Source organism: Gossypium hirsutum, chromosome A10 (genome assembly GCF_007990345.1).
Source record: "Gossypium hirsutum isolate 1008001.06 chromosome A10, Gossypium_hirsutum_v2.1, whole genome shotgun sequence".
NCBI classification, from domain to species: domain Eukaryota; kingdom Viridiplantae; phylum Streptophyta; class Magnoliopsida; order Malvales; family Malvaceae; genus Gossypium; species Gossypium hirsutum.
Window position 1 is genome coordinate 4,424,114 of NC_053433.1, and position 14,543 is coordinate 4,438,656.

Sequence of the window (14,543 nt, forward strand, 5' to 3'; positions counted from 1 at the left end):
GTTAGAGTGTGCTGAAGTGTATTATTTTCCTATTTATAAGTTGAGAGGAGCTATGAATAGTTCTAAGGATTGTGTTAAAAATAACAAATATGATTAAAACCTTTAATGAGATTGTTAAAAAAAATCCTCTTCCTCATTTAACCTTACAACATTTAGGGTAAACTACACTGATAACCATCCAACTATTAATAAATTCATTTTATTACCCAAATACAAAAGGTTACAGAATTATCATTCAATTATTAATATATTTATTATTTCATCACCCAACTATAAAAAATTATAAAAAAAATTTAGTCAATTATTCAAAAAAATTTGTCATCAGCTAACTAACATAAAAATAGTAATACAAAAAAATTTAAGATAGTTGAATGACAAAAAAAAATAAAATTAAATAATTGATTGACTATTTTATAATCTTTCATAATTAAATGATAAAAAAATATTAATAGTTAGGTGAATAGTTGTGGAATTTACCCTAGATTTCTTATCTTAGATTATCGCATTATCATCTCATGTTTCAACGACTGGTAATCTAGAAAGCTGCAAAAAAAAAAAATCTAGTCTTTCAAACATCCCACCAAACCTTTGACGCAAAAAATACAACTTGCAAAGCCTTATTGCTAACATGTTTTTTCAAGCTCTCCCCCCAACTACCCTTTTCTATTTTTCCCTCTTTCTTTTAACATTTTAATCTTATTCTCTGTAGTTCTACTACATTTTCTTCTTCTTCTTTTTCTGCAGATTCTACTGCCAAGTGCCTGTTGTGATCTTTTGCTTCCATTTTACCCTTTACTTTGTCATTGGTCAAACAACAAGAAAACAAACTCCAGTTTTCTTTTCTTTTTTTTAAGATCGAAATTGAATGTGATTTTTGTTCAACATCAAATTTTAATCGAGGAATTTTACTCATTTATTCATATAAAGGGAGGGAAAGAACATTAATTGCTCTTATTTTGTCTGCAAAAAAAGAGTTTTTTTTAAAAAAAAAAAAAGAAAACAAAAGAAAGTTCTTCAAGTTGGTAAAAAAAAAGGACCATGATCACCCTTTTAAGAAACCAGTCAAAATTTGCAGTCATTAATGCTAAAGAAAGAGTATACTAACTTAATGAATTTTGTATTTTTGGAACAACCCTTTCTGTTTTTTCTTCCATTACTTCATTAATGAATTGAATCCTTTAATTTTTCTTTGAAATTTGTTTTCCTTTCCTATAGGAAACACAACAGTGCTAGAAAAAAGCAAAAAAAAGGTTTATAATTATGGTTTTTTTTTCTGAATGATTGATAGTGACCCAGTTACTGTGTTTTATCAGGCAATGCGAGTTATCATACAGAGCAAAATGAAATTCCCACTTTTGTAAAATCAAAAAAGAAAAATCCTACTTTTTCATCATTTCCTTATATTCCTTTGTAATTTTGTTGAATTAAAAAAAAAACTTCAGAAAAAACCAAAAGATTTTCAATTGCTACAAATAGAACTGGTATTTGTTAAATTTTGTAGTAATTGGCCATTAACCACCAGACAGTTTTGAGTTCAAAGTTTGAAACTTTAGAAGAGCGCCAGCCTTGAAATACGACCACATCAAGTGGACCCCACAAAATGATGACGTGGCGAGACCGGAATGGGTGAAAAGTCAGAAGGTTGTAATGAAGTGTGGTGGTGAAGTGGGGAAGACGAGAGAATTATGATTTGAGCAATGGTCAAAGTCATATGTACACACTTGTCCACTACAAAACACTCAAAAACATAGAGCTTGTCATGTTCTTTTTTTCTAAATTCTTTCTTTTTTTTTTCTTTTGTTGCCCCTATCTCTCTGCTATTTGTCTAGAAAGGTTGAAACTTTAGAGTGAGAGAAAGAAAGGGAAAACATAGCCTCATTAGAGAGAGATCTAAAATGGAGTATGAAAGAATAGACAAAGTTCAGGTAATCTTCTTTTTTTTTTCTTTGAGTTTTTGTATGTTAATGGGGGATTTTGAAGTTGTGGTTAATGAATTGTTAATGGTAACTTTTATAAAGTAGATGGAATGTGAAAAAAATTGAGAGAAAAAAAAAGCTTTGGGTAGTGAATGGCTTTAAAAATAAAAAAACAAAATTTAAAGTTTACAGCTTTACCTGTTCTTGTGATTATTTGTTTGATTCTCTTTTGGGCCAAAAATGAAGTGATGAGAAAATTTAATTTGCTTGTGTTACATTTTCTTTTCATTGATGGAAGCAATACAATAGAAGAAAAAAATTTCATTATTTTTCTGGTATTTTAACCACAATTTAATATGATCTCACAAAAAAAATGATTTTAGTGCATTGATTCATTTGAAATTGAAGTCAAGGATTAAAGATTGGTTCTTTTTCTTTTCTTTCAATCCCTTATTTCATCTACACTTTGCAGAGTAGTATTTCACCAAGTAAATTGAGGATGAAGCTAATGGGGCCTCATCATATGAGAAAAAAAGATGGATCAAACAGCAATTCTTCTAGAACATCTCCTTCTAGGATTGAAGATGCTGAGTTTATCAACAGTCTCTTAGCCTCTAAAAATGAAGACTTTGACAATGAAGGTTTGTTATTTTCTCTATTTTCTTCATTATTTCATCTTCAGTGCTGTATCTAAATTTGCATGCTGATTTAAACATGTTCAATTGAGTTGCAGTTAAAGTATCTAATGAGTTAGTGATGGATTCTAGTCAGTCAAAAGAATCATTCCCAAGGGAGAACATTGAAGGATGCCCTGCTAAATTGCAGCAATTCTCGAAGAGCGATAACAGTAATTCGAGCTCGGTTCATCCGATGAGGACATTTGAAGATGAAAGTCTCGATTCTGATAGTAATGCCAGTTCGTCGAGCTTTGAGTTTCATAAAGGGGAGAGAGCGGTGCACAGTTCCGTGACAAGGACATATTCCAGACCTACGTCGTCTAAGTGGAACGATGCGGAGAAATGGATAATGAACCGACAAAACGTGCAAGCTATTAATGCCAAGAAGAATGCAGTTCACGGCCAAGCTAATAACCGATTTCCAATTACGAATATGATGAGAGTTGCTCCACAGTCTGCAAACGCTGACCATCGATTACATGTTAATCGAGTAGCTGATGTTATGCAGATGCCATTCGAAAAGTTCTCTTTTATGCCTTCGGGAGCTCAAAATTGGGAGATGGATTTGTCTTGTACGAAAAGTTCAGCTGAAGATACAACAGGTAAATTTGCTTATATGTTTGCTGCTTGAAGAGATATATACTTCGCTTCAAGGTTGATTATACAGTCTATTGTATCATTTCGTCACCATAATGAACATTGCTTATAATGTGTTTAAGAACACTGAAATGCTCGACTCGCAACATATTAAGCCATGGAGCTGAGCCACTGTTGCTTTCAGTCTTTTGGCCTCCAAATGTTACTATGCGTTGAGTGAAGGGGTTATGAGGGTTAAGCCATTATAATTACATATGCATGAGATGATTTCTTAGCGTTTAGGGGTTTAGGGTTTTAAGGAATGTGGAGGGGACCTTTTCGAGTTTGTTCTTCCTTTTTTAGTTTAATCTTTGTCTCATACCTTTAGATTTGGGTTTGCAGTTCTGCCCACAATTCGATCCGTTTGTATGAGAGATATGGGAACTGAAATGACCCCTGTTACAAGTCAAGAGCCATCTAGGACCTCTACTCCTGTAGGGGCAACAACCCCGCTCAGAAGTCCAACATCTTCGATACCCTCTACTCCTCGTAGCGGGGCACCAACATCAGCACCTTTGAATCACATTACTGATTCTGAGTCACATCATCCTGGCGATAGCGGCAAGCAAGAATTGTCCGAGCAAGAAATAAAGCTCAAGACGAGGAGAGAGATCGTAGCCCTTGGTGTCCAGCTTGGGAAGATGAATATTGCTGCTTGGGCAAGCAAAGACGAGAAGGAGGACACATCTTCAGTCGAAACCACTAATATAGAGGAGCTTGAACGGATTGAATATGAAAAACGAGCAGCTGCATGGGAGGAAGCCGAAAAGTCTAAGCATAATGCAAGGTTCTGATACGACCGAATATTTTGCAAATTCATGCAACGCTTGTATGCTCAGACTATTTTCCATCAAGTTCCTTTATCTGATTGCATATTTCAAATTATCAGGTATAAGCGCGAGGAGATAAAAATTCAAGCATGGGAGAGTCAGCAGAGAGCAAAACTAGAAGCGGAAATGCGGAGAATCGAGGTATTCAAAATCCCTTTCGTGATCACATACTCAAAAATCAAAAGTAATTATATTGTGTGTGAAAAAGCTCATTGAAAAAGACTGAACCTTGATATGGTTGGTTTCCGGTTGAGGTCATGCAGCTAACTAAATCATACGCCATTACAAAATCTAAAGATTATGATTCGAGTCTTCTCTTAACCGGAAAGGTCATGATCAATCATAAAAAGGATAATTTTCCGGGGTCATATGCCGAGCAGTAAGTATTGGCAATAGTTATAGGTCTTTTTACTGTTTCAGGCAAAAGTAGAGCAAATGAGAGCCCAAGCTCAAACACAGATGGTGAAGAAGCTTGCTATGGCAAGGCAAAGAGCAGAGGAAAAACGAGCTGCAGCTGAAGCCAGAAAAAATCGAGATGCCGAAAGAACTTCTGTTCAAGGGGAATATATTCGCCGAACCGGAAAATTGCCATCATCATCTCATTACATGTGTTGTGGTTGGCTGTCATAATATAAGCACCACAATTAATAACGGCAAAATGTCTCAATACTCTTATTGAGCCAAAGTAGCATCTCTTACTCTTTTTTGTGTGCATTAGCCATGGCCTAATGAACTGTTATTGGCTGCCTTGGGTCCTTTTTTGTGGTGTTACATGAAAAATTGAAATGAATAGTGCAATTGATGCATGGCCATGAAAACTTGGGCTTGAGCCTCAACCTTTCAAAAAGACTAGATTGGACAGGACATGCAGTGGTCCGGGCTTCAAGTTGTTTCATGTTCCGCATAATTTGGGCCCTTGGTGAAGGGCCATTGGCAATAATGCAAGTTGGGAATATGAACTTATCCAAATGTAGAAATAGGAACATGTTTTAAGGTAAACCAAGCTTGCTATACTATGTCCATTGTAGGCCTTGAAAAGGACTTAATTCTATCAACAGAAGTGCCTTAAAATCTGACTGATAAAATATCTACATCTTCCTCTACTTCACCACTGGCAATTGTGTTACAGCTAAAATAGAATCTTTGTGGTGTATTTGGTTACCAACATTTAAGTCACACGTAGTAAACGAGTTTGAATCCTTTAAGGCCATGTAACATGGTTGGCAGAAGAAGATGGGGTCAAGCAAAAGCCTTTTTTATGCAGTGCAAGTTAAAGATGAGTGGGAAAAGGACACAAAAAAGGTCTTTGAGAAGGGAGAGATTGATGGATTGCCAACCAAACCAACACCCTTTTTTAATTATGAATCTTGGTACTATTCTTTACTGTTGATGGGTGCTTTACCTTATCTATATCGTCAAATGCCCCCACAACATGCAAGTCACACAAAAACCACCCTTCCATTTCCGCCTTTACTGGTACTGGTCACTGACCACTTGAGTCCCTACAACCCCAAAAAGAGGGGCCTCAACTCAACTAATATCCCCTCCCATCCCTTCCTTTTTAAATTCATTGAATTTTGGAAATTGGAATGTGATAGAAATTCCCATGAAATTGGCCTTGTGGATGATGGTAGAAGAATGAGGACAGTTCTCTCAGATGTCAGGGTCTACCGACATCAAAGCTCTTGACCCCATCAGTTAGGCTTATATGAATTATTGCAAAGCCTTCCATTTCATCTGCTGCATGTGATTCCTCTTTATTTTTCAACCAAATGAGATGAAGCACTTTTGTTTTTTTGTTCAAATACCAAGCAACCTTAACTATTTTGTAGGGTTCTCATGACAGCATCTCTCATTTTGAGTTGCAGCAAAAATTTTCACCTCTAAAATGAAGTATTAGTCACAATTTAGTGAGACAGAGTTGCAGGCAGATGGTTTCACTTTTTCATCAATGTGTTGTCCCAATGAAACTGCAATGGGATCATCATCATCAAAAACCTCCAACTTAGGAGCCAACCATCATTCATCAGTCTTTCTAGCAACTCCCTATACTAGATTTTTCCAGGATATGTTGGATTAGTCTCACTTTCAACAAATAGGGATGATGGTACATGTCTCTTCTTTTGAGGTTCGATATCGACAACCTTTGATAGCTTTGTGATGAGCTGATGATGATAGTGAGAGTTGGAACAGACCAAGAAAAATAGGGGACCATTTTCACTAAGGAGATGAAAAGGTTGGTTTTTGACAGATAATTCAAGGACCCATCACATGGCTCTTGGAAGAGAATTTTAAAAGGAAACTTCAAAAATTAGTTCAACATCAAGTTCATTTTCAAATGTTTCGGATCCCTCATTTTAAAATAAACTGACTACTCAAAGAATGTGAGTTGGAAAAAGCTAAGTTTGCTTCATAAATATTGATATATCCTAATACATATGGAGTGTGGATATTTCAATAACATAGGCGACAAAGATCTTTTATAATTACAGTATTACTATTAGCTTTTTTATAAATATAAACTTCAAGCTAGAGTTAGGCAGCTCTTTCCACCTACTATAAAAAGGGTTGCAAGACACAATAATATTACAGGAGAAAAACAGTATCATAACCCGATGAATTTCATTCAGTAGTCCAAAGAACCCACGGAGGCGATACCAGAGCTAAGATTTCTCGAATCCTGCCGGCTCACATAGTCATCACAACTGCCATTAGAGAGCCTCTGAACTGGCACAGAGTTTAGAAGCTCCAGGCCTCGTTGGCCCATTTGCTGCACTTCCTGTGGGGAAAGTATCTTGATACACCCGACACTGTTCACGAACTCCCTGGTTTGAAGATAAAAAAAATCCAGAATTAGCAAAAGTAGGCATGCAAAACCCAAGAAGAGATTTAAATGCGTGCAACAAAAAAGATCGAAGTTTATGCATGTCAAAAATAGTTTTATACGACAGAACGCAATAATCTATTATAGACTAAATGAACTCAAACATGCAATCTAGGGTGCTCAAGAAAAATCTAGTAAGAATGGGAACTCACGGCCAGGGGTCATCGCCAAGGAGAAGAACATCATTCTCCCGGTCAACAAATACAAGCTGCCAGCCTGATCTCAGAGGGTCCTCCAACTGGCCTTCAAGGCCAAACATATGTGCCAGTTCACTGCGAAGTTCATTGTAGTTGCTGAATGCAGAAATATCCAATGATCTCCCGAAGGACCCTGATTTATAAACCTATTACATATTGAAAACGTTCACATTAAATTATCAAAACAATAGCCTAAAAAACAAGGACACATAAAACTGCAAACATATCAAACTTGCAACACGTAAAGAAAATCAACGTTCATAAACCAAATTGAACTCATAAATTAAAAGCAAAAGCAACTAACCTTAACAAAGGTTCTAGTTTGTGGGTTTGATTGGCCCACATTTTCCTGAGACTGCAAAAATCCAGATTTATCAATGCAACTGGAAGGTGTCATTGCTGGATTAACCGAAAAATCATTCCCTGCAGTACTCATATAATTAGAAAAGAAGGGTATAGAAGTGGAATCACTATCAGTGCCAACTCCCCTAAGGCCTGACATTCCATTTTGCATTAGAACAGATGACGGCTCTATATTAACACCAAATAAGAGATGGCTCTGTGGGTCGGTACCCCCCTGGTCTATCGAGCACTCCCTGCCAGGAAAAGGTGGCAATGAAATAGAATTTTGAGACATGTTTGTCTGGGAAGGCCCCAACTGTTCCACCTGTGGTAGAACACACTGTGGAGATCCAGATGAGAGAACGTCAACGGCAGCCCGCTTAGATGGCCATGCAGAAGTAGTCATTACAGGGGTAGTTCTAGGCAAGTTGAGCAGATTGGAAGACTCATCTTGGGGGAAAGAACCCAAAAGACTATGTAAAGGAGAAACAACAGGGCTGGTCACAGGGTTCCCGTTTGAATCAGAAAAACTCTGTTGTTGGCCTAGTGAAGGTATGGATTGCAACGGTGATGACTGAGATTGAGAGGCTGAAGCATACTGTGACATGGCAGACACTGGACTAGGAATCTGCTGATGATCAACCAGTTGCTGGTGCTGCTGGGACATTGAATGCTGTGGCTGCTGTTGCTGTTGGTCGTTAAACAAAGGCTGCTGCTGGTGTTGCTGTTGGTTATTAAATGAATTCTGGTGCTGCAATTGTTGCTGAAGTAGATGTGGCTGAGACTGATGCTGGTTGTCTTCAACACCCTGAAGAATGGCCTGAGGCAGAGACTGCTGCAACATCTGGGGTTGCACTAGAGCAGCAGGCCTGCAAGGGCCATTTTGGGGTTGCTGGAATTGAAGGGAAGCAGCTCCAGATCTGGAAGGATCCACAGTTCTCATCTCTTGCAATGCTGCAGCAGCCATAGCTTGGTACATGTCAGTCTGCAAACCAAGCATGGAGGCATCTAGCCTCGGCTGCATCCATGGCGAAACTCCAATACCCTGAAAATTTAGATGCTGCATTCCTCGACCAGCATCTCCTTGTAGCCACATAAGTGAACTCATGCCAAGATCATCATCCTTGAGGCCTATGAACAAAGAAAGTCAAATCAAAAGGAACAAGGACGCTCAAGTATTACACACACTAAATGACTAGCATACCATGGAAAGAAGGTAATCCTGGAGGCCATGGGCGCTTAAGCCTTAAAGGAAATGGAGATGGATACATTGGGAATGTTGTCAATGGTTCAATTTCCCATAAGGAAACCCTTGGCTGCCTTTCACCAGCTGTTGATTCATCCCAGCCAACCTGCACAAATAAGTTAAATTCCATGATATATTAGCACCATAGATAAAAAAATCCAAAACAACAATTGTGTAAATTTTAAAAAACAAATGATCAAGGGAACCACTGTAAACATACCTTGACTGATCTCCAATGTGAATTTGGCCACCGAACAGGATCTAAGTCACTTATGCCAGTTATCGTCCCCATGTATCTAAAGAATGCCCAATCATCAGAAATAAATAACATAATGTTCACAAGTAAACTTAAGAGATGGGACACAAGCAAAGAATGATAGACAAAGGCATTAGAAAAGAGCATAAACAAAACAATCTTTTGCAAGGAAAGCCAGGAAACAAAACATATCTAGCATAACTGCAAAATAATCTTTTGCAAGGAAAGACAGGCCAGTCAGACATCAGTTCCACCTTTAAAAGGATGATAATCTAAGCCTTTAATAAGGTAAGCTATTCTAAATGGTAAGAATCAACTATCAAAAGCAAAAAAAAAAAAAAACTTACCGACGAACACTGGATTCTTCTGTTTCAAACAGCATCCTAAAGCGCATTCCAACAGAAACTCGAGTATGATAGACAGCTTTGACATATTTTGAGAGATTTATGACAAATTCTGATGGACTAGCCCTGAATTGAACATGAATAAGTTTAGACGGGTTGAGGAATCACTAGTTGGAACTTAGAAAATATGAATAGAGAGAATCTGAGAAGCATGGCAGTGGCACCATACCTTGGATTATAAAATATAGTGAACCGGCTATTTGTTGCAGCTGCATGAGCAGCAGCAGCAAGAAGCCCTAAATGCATGCTATCACTTGATAGCACTGATGAAGGCATTACAGTTTGAGGTCGATTAGCTCGCCGGATGCCAAGAAGTAATTGATTTTTATCATTCCTGTCAATATAATCCATACGCTGCCTTGAGCATCAACATACCAACTATCTACAGCAAATGGCATTTTAAAGAACCACAAATGTTGGAGAAGCAGAAAAAAACCGAGAGATAGTATTCTCATGTCTGCACTTTCATATAATGTGTGAAGAGTAAAAATAGGTGCAATAGAATCCCTGAAGAATCTTTTTAAACTCAATAACTTCCACCAAACAAATGTCAAATCAAGCTTATTTATGGAAATCCGCTAGTGTTTCTTTGGCTAAATACACAAGGAAGAAAATAATAAAATAACAATAGCCAATATTCTCAAGATTTTTTATCAGGAAAGAATACCAAAGTCAAACTAAAGAACAGCTAGAATTATCCACTTGACAATGAGAATGCTAGAGTTAAAAAAAAAAACAGCTCTGTTCTGGTGCAACTAAAGGTAAAACAGAAGACCAGCCAGCAACCTACCATATAAAAAGCACTGAATCACCTGCAACTAGTCTTTTAGCACTTACAAAGACACTCCATCCAGTCGTCAAGAGGTGCCTTTTGGGCTGGCCTGCATGGGAACAAGTCAATGATGTTAGTTAAGTACAATTTATAGCCTTAGCAAATCTTTATGTAGGGAATAAAACCTCCATTTGCTATACGATAAAAGGCCATTCTCTACAATTTCATAAACTCACCCCGAAATATATGCCTAAATTTCCATTCATTATCATGCAAGTCTCTTGCGATTAACTCTTGAGCTGGAGGCTGCTGGGAGAAGTCCTGCAAGAGATTGATAGCATAAAGTTAAAAATAAATCATTGCAACCAAAAACACAAACGGATATCAACACTTATGGTGACAACATGATACCAGTGGAGGAAACACTTTTTCAGCTGCTCGGCGAGGAACAGAAAACCCTCCATGAGTGCTTGTGTCACTGGCTGTTAATGTTTTGCAGAAATAGTTTGTTGGCTGTTTGCTGGGAGTGCCCAATTCCGCAGGTAGATAAGCCTTCTTTTGTTCTTGCTGTAGAAAAAGTAATCTTCAATACTTGAAACAATCAATAAGAATGAAAATTAATCAAAAGAAACCAACAGAAAATAGCATACCGGACTCAACGGTTGCAAGGTCATCTGTGCATATACTTCATCTGTTTCAACATCTGCCTGAAGTAGACAAATTTTGAGGCTTCAGAGACAAGTCCAATGGAAGACATCATCAGAAAACCAAACTAAACAAGCCTTACATGCATGGTAACATTATGAAGCTGACAAATAAGTTGTGGAGGTAAGCTTGGGTAGTTCGGTATGTGGGCATCCACTTCCTTGTTGGTTGTTGCAGCTACCTACGAAGTAAACCGCCAATCTATGCTTTTCAATAATCATGTTTGGTTACTGGATATGATGTATAGTCAAGTGCAATGAACCACAGTACATGGAAAGAACCAGAATGATAACACGAACATATTTCATATGCCGCGGACTCGGACTTTTTCTTTAAAATCTACATATTTGAAACATCCCATGCATGTTCATATAAAAAGTAGAGAGTAATGATCAGCAATTATGGCTCAACGCCAATGGTAACAGAAAATCCGGAAGAAAGCCATTACAGCCCAACCAAAGAGGGAAAGCACACCATCTCAGATGCATGGATTACCACTCAATGAAGGCATCAGTTCAACCAGAAATATATTTGTTTGAGCTCCACTTGCAATTCCCTATGATCCATGACCAGTGAGAACTTAAAAATGAAGCACCCAATGGTTCTCACCATATATGAAAAACCATTTTTTTCCATGACATTAGATTTTGATAAGACAGTATTATAGGGAAATAGAAAATTCCAGGCCAGCAAGAAACCTGCTTCCATCTACCTTTTTTTTTTTTTAAATCAAGCTGAAAACGTATACTGGAAGACTCAAGTCCATTGTAGATCTACTAAAGAGTCAATTATGGCAGCTCAAAAGTAGATGAATTGGAGTCATGCTGGGTGGCTCATGTCAGACAAATGTCTCTGCAGTAAGATGGCATTTGGTGCTTACAAAGAGACATTCAAAGATCAAACTTACAAAATTTACATTGTTTCAATTAATAGGAAAAGAGCAAGTAATGACGATAATAACTTTTTCACTTTTTTCCTAGCAAAGACTGAAACAATATCCATCATTTATTCTTCATAAAGCAACCGCTATTTGATACAGGCATACCATAAAAGATATGCTTCAAAAATCCATTACCAAAGAACAAGCTAAACCCAAATTCTAGCATACCAACCTGCTCACTATGACCCTGTGGGAAATAAACAACCCTACTTCCAACATGTGGTAGAGAAACAAGAGGTCCAGCACATGCATGCCACAGTTCAGAGTTGAGGACCCTCTTTTCTCCTGCAGTGTCTGTTTTGCAGTAATTTAAAACAACAAAAATTAAAAGAGAACATTAAATAAAGAAGCTGGTCAATAGTAATTAAAGAACAAGCCCTAATTAGTAAATTAAACAAGCAATCTAAGGGAAGACACAATTTCAGCAAGGCATAACAGATTAAAGCTCAGTTTGACATAGAGAAAACAGTAATGAAATCAAGGTAGAATTAAGTTTTAAAACAATCTTCTTTACCCCAGACAAAATAAAGAAAAAAATGGATTAGTAAAACAATTTCAACAAGTCTCCTATGGATGGAATTTCAGACTTGGTGACACCAAATAAACTGAATTTACTGATCTGGGATTTAACATTTAAAGAAATCAGCTTCTCCAACATTTTCCAAAGCCAAAAACAAAGCCAATGGATGATGATAGTTTTCAACTTCCCCTCCACCTTCCCCTTTCCCAAGGAACCCAATTAGAGAGAGATAAAATAGAAGAGGAAAAGAAAGAAGCAGAAATTTGATAAATGAGAAGCGTACCTTCCTGGTTTGGAGGATTGAAACCAGCTGAAGAAAGTCTCATTTTCTTTTCCAAACAAATTGAATAAAAACCCTTTAAATCCCAAGTTTGCACCCTCAAGAAAAAAAAGATCACCACCCTAAAACCCCTTCCCTTAATCAGACCAAAGTCCTCCAAAGGACACCCAAACTCCAAAACCTTTCTTCTTACTACTTTGTCTCCACAAAAAAAAACACCATGCCTTAACAAGAATCAAACTCCAATTGAACAAAAGGCTGACAATTTACACGTCGAAGAACAGACTTTAAAGAAAAAAAAAAAAATACAAAGCCCCCCCCCCAAGACTTCTTTCTTGTCTTTCTTATTCAACCGAAACCGGTTTTACTACAAAACACAATCGCTTTCAGCCTCATCCGCCTCCTATCTTGTTCTTCCCCCACCCACCAAAAAAAAAAACCCAAAGTGTTCTTCTCTTGATCCAAAACCTTAATGCTAAAACAACATAATCTCCCCCTTCTTTTAATGTTTCAACGCTTTAGCCCCACATTTCAGCTCCCAAAAATAAAGACTTTTGATCCTTAAGTGTGACCAAAACAACAGCTTTTCTTTTCTCCTTTGAGTTCCTCGAAGCTTGTAACCCACTAACCCCAGCAAACAAAAATACCCAACAGATCTCAGCTATAAAGATACCAATAAGTTCAAAAGCCCAGATCTTTGTTCTCACTCACAAAACAAAAAACACAAACCAAGCAAAGGGTATATTATTATTATGCATTTGGGTTTTTGTTTTTCTTCCTCACAAAGCTGGCTCTCTCTCCCCGTTTGTACAGTCCCAACTGTATTTAAAAAAGAAGCATTGGGTATTTATAGATATTTTTGGTTCAGAAGAATATATGTTTGTTTTATATATCTATGGGCTACGGTTGAGGATGTAGGAAAATATATTTTTTTTACTGGTTTTTAAAGGAATAGGAGAGGGAAGGGGGGACTCTTTTTGTTTCCAGCAATGGAAATAGTGGTGATGAGTGGTCGCTACTGAAGGAGAAATGAAAGGAAAGTGAGAGAGAATGAGAGAGAGTTCCGTGCTGCTGACTACTTGTACTATTTACTGCTCTTTGCCTTTGCTGTTTGCTTTCTTCCCATTTCCTTCTCTTTTTTTCTTTGTTTTTTTTTGTTTTCCATCTCTATTTCTTTGCTCCACCAATCAATGAACATACGACCGCCATTATTTTTCTTTTTCCCCTTTGGGTTGTCTTTTTTCTGTATACGGGTGAAAAAAATATTAAAATTAAAATTAAAAATTTGGGTAAAGAAAAAGTGTTTTGTGAGTGAGCGAGCATGAGAGACACTGTGTATGTCAGATGACTGTTTATTAGAGGGAAGATTTTTTATTTTGTTTTCTAGGATTAATTTCACCAGACGACTTTCAACTATAACTAAAACTTCAATTTCATAATTTAAATTTTAAAATATTTTAATTAAGTCCTTAAAGTATTAATATCATATTAATTAAATTTTTCTATCAAACATAGAATATTTTATAACACGTATATTAAACTATAAATACATGTGCACCAACTGTATAAACAAAATTTGACGAGTTCAAAAATTTTAATAGATCAAATCTAAAATGATATGTATTTTAAAATATTTCAAGTCAAGTTTAAACTAATATCTAATGCTTAATTTGATGTTAAAATAATGAAAAATACTTCATTGATATAATGTTGATATTGAATCAATTCTTTTTATACAATTCTTAGGGTGCCTTTGATTCACAGTACATACGACAGAATTTTTTATCTCTTCACTATAATAACTAATCTAATCAGCACTGTTATTTTTAACATTATGGACGAATGGAGCTAAAGATACGTGTAGGTGAAGTTTAAATTTAAATGAAAGAAGATTGCATGAAATGATTAGGGAAATCACTGTGCATGAGCAACTTGCAG

The 14,543-nt window shown here is 36.8% G+C and overlaps 2 protein-coding genes across 4 annotated transcripts; one reads left to right on the forward strand and one right to left on the reverse strand.

The window, feature by feature from the left end:
• Positions 1–1,444: 1,444 nt before the first annotated feature.
• LOC107937497 (uncharacterized) lies at positions 1,445–4,877 on the forward strand. 2 transcript variants are annotated; one of them, XM_016870385.2, is made up of 6 exons: positions 1,445–1,925; positions 2,389–2,557; positions 2,650–3,195; positions 3,572–4,016; positions 4,119–4,200; positions 4,480–4,877. In XM_016870385.2, exons 1-6 carry the CDS (start codon positions 1,896–1,898, stop codon positions 4,687–4,689), a joined length of 1,482 nt encoding a protein of 493 aa, XP_016725874.2. In that variant the 5' UTR covers positions 1,445–1,895; the 3' UTR covers positions 4,690–4,877. The 2 variants fall into 2 exon arrangements, with proteins under 2 accessions (XP_016725874.2, XP_016725875.2); XM_016870386.2 differs by having other exon boundaries at positions 1,788–1,925; positions 2,394–2,557.
• Positions 4,878–6,448: 1,571 nt separating this feature from the next.
• LOC107937515 (auxin response factor 6) lies at positions 6,449–13,715 on the reverse strand. Of its 2 annotated transcripts, none has more exons than XM_016870416.2 (14): positions 12,609–13,715; positions 11,978–12,099; positions 10,948–11,046; positions 10,811–10,867; positions 10,572–10,727; positions 10,397–10,481; positions 10,179–10,269; positions 9,558–9,722; positions 9,332–9,454; positions 8,949–9,024; positions 8,687–8,834; positions 7,445–8,613; positions 7,096–7,286; positions 6,449–6,884 (listed from the first exon to the last, which is right to left on the reverse strand). In XM_016870416.2, exons 1-14 carry the CDS (start codon positions 12,649–12,651, stop codon positions 6,686–6,688), a joined length of 2,724 nt encoding a protein of 907 aa, XP_016725905.2. In that variant the 5' UTR covers positions 12,652–13,715; the 3' UTR covers positions 6,449–6,685. The 2 variants fall into 2 exon arrangements, with proteins under 2 accessions (XP_016725905.2, XP_040935566.1); XM_041079632.1 differs by lacking the exon at positions 12,609–13,715 and adding an exon at positions 11,578–11,717 and having other exon boundaries at positions 11,978–12,103.
• Between the last annotated feature and the right edge of the window lie 828 nt (positions 13,716–14,543).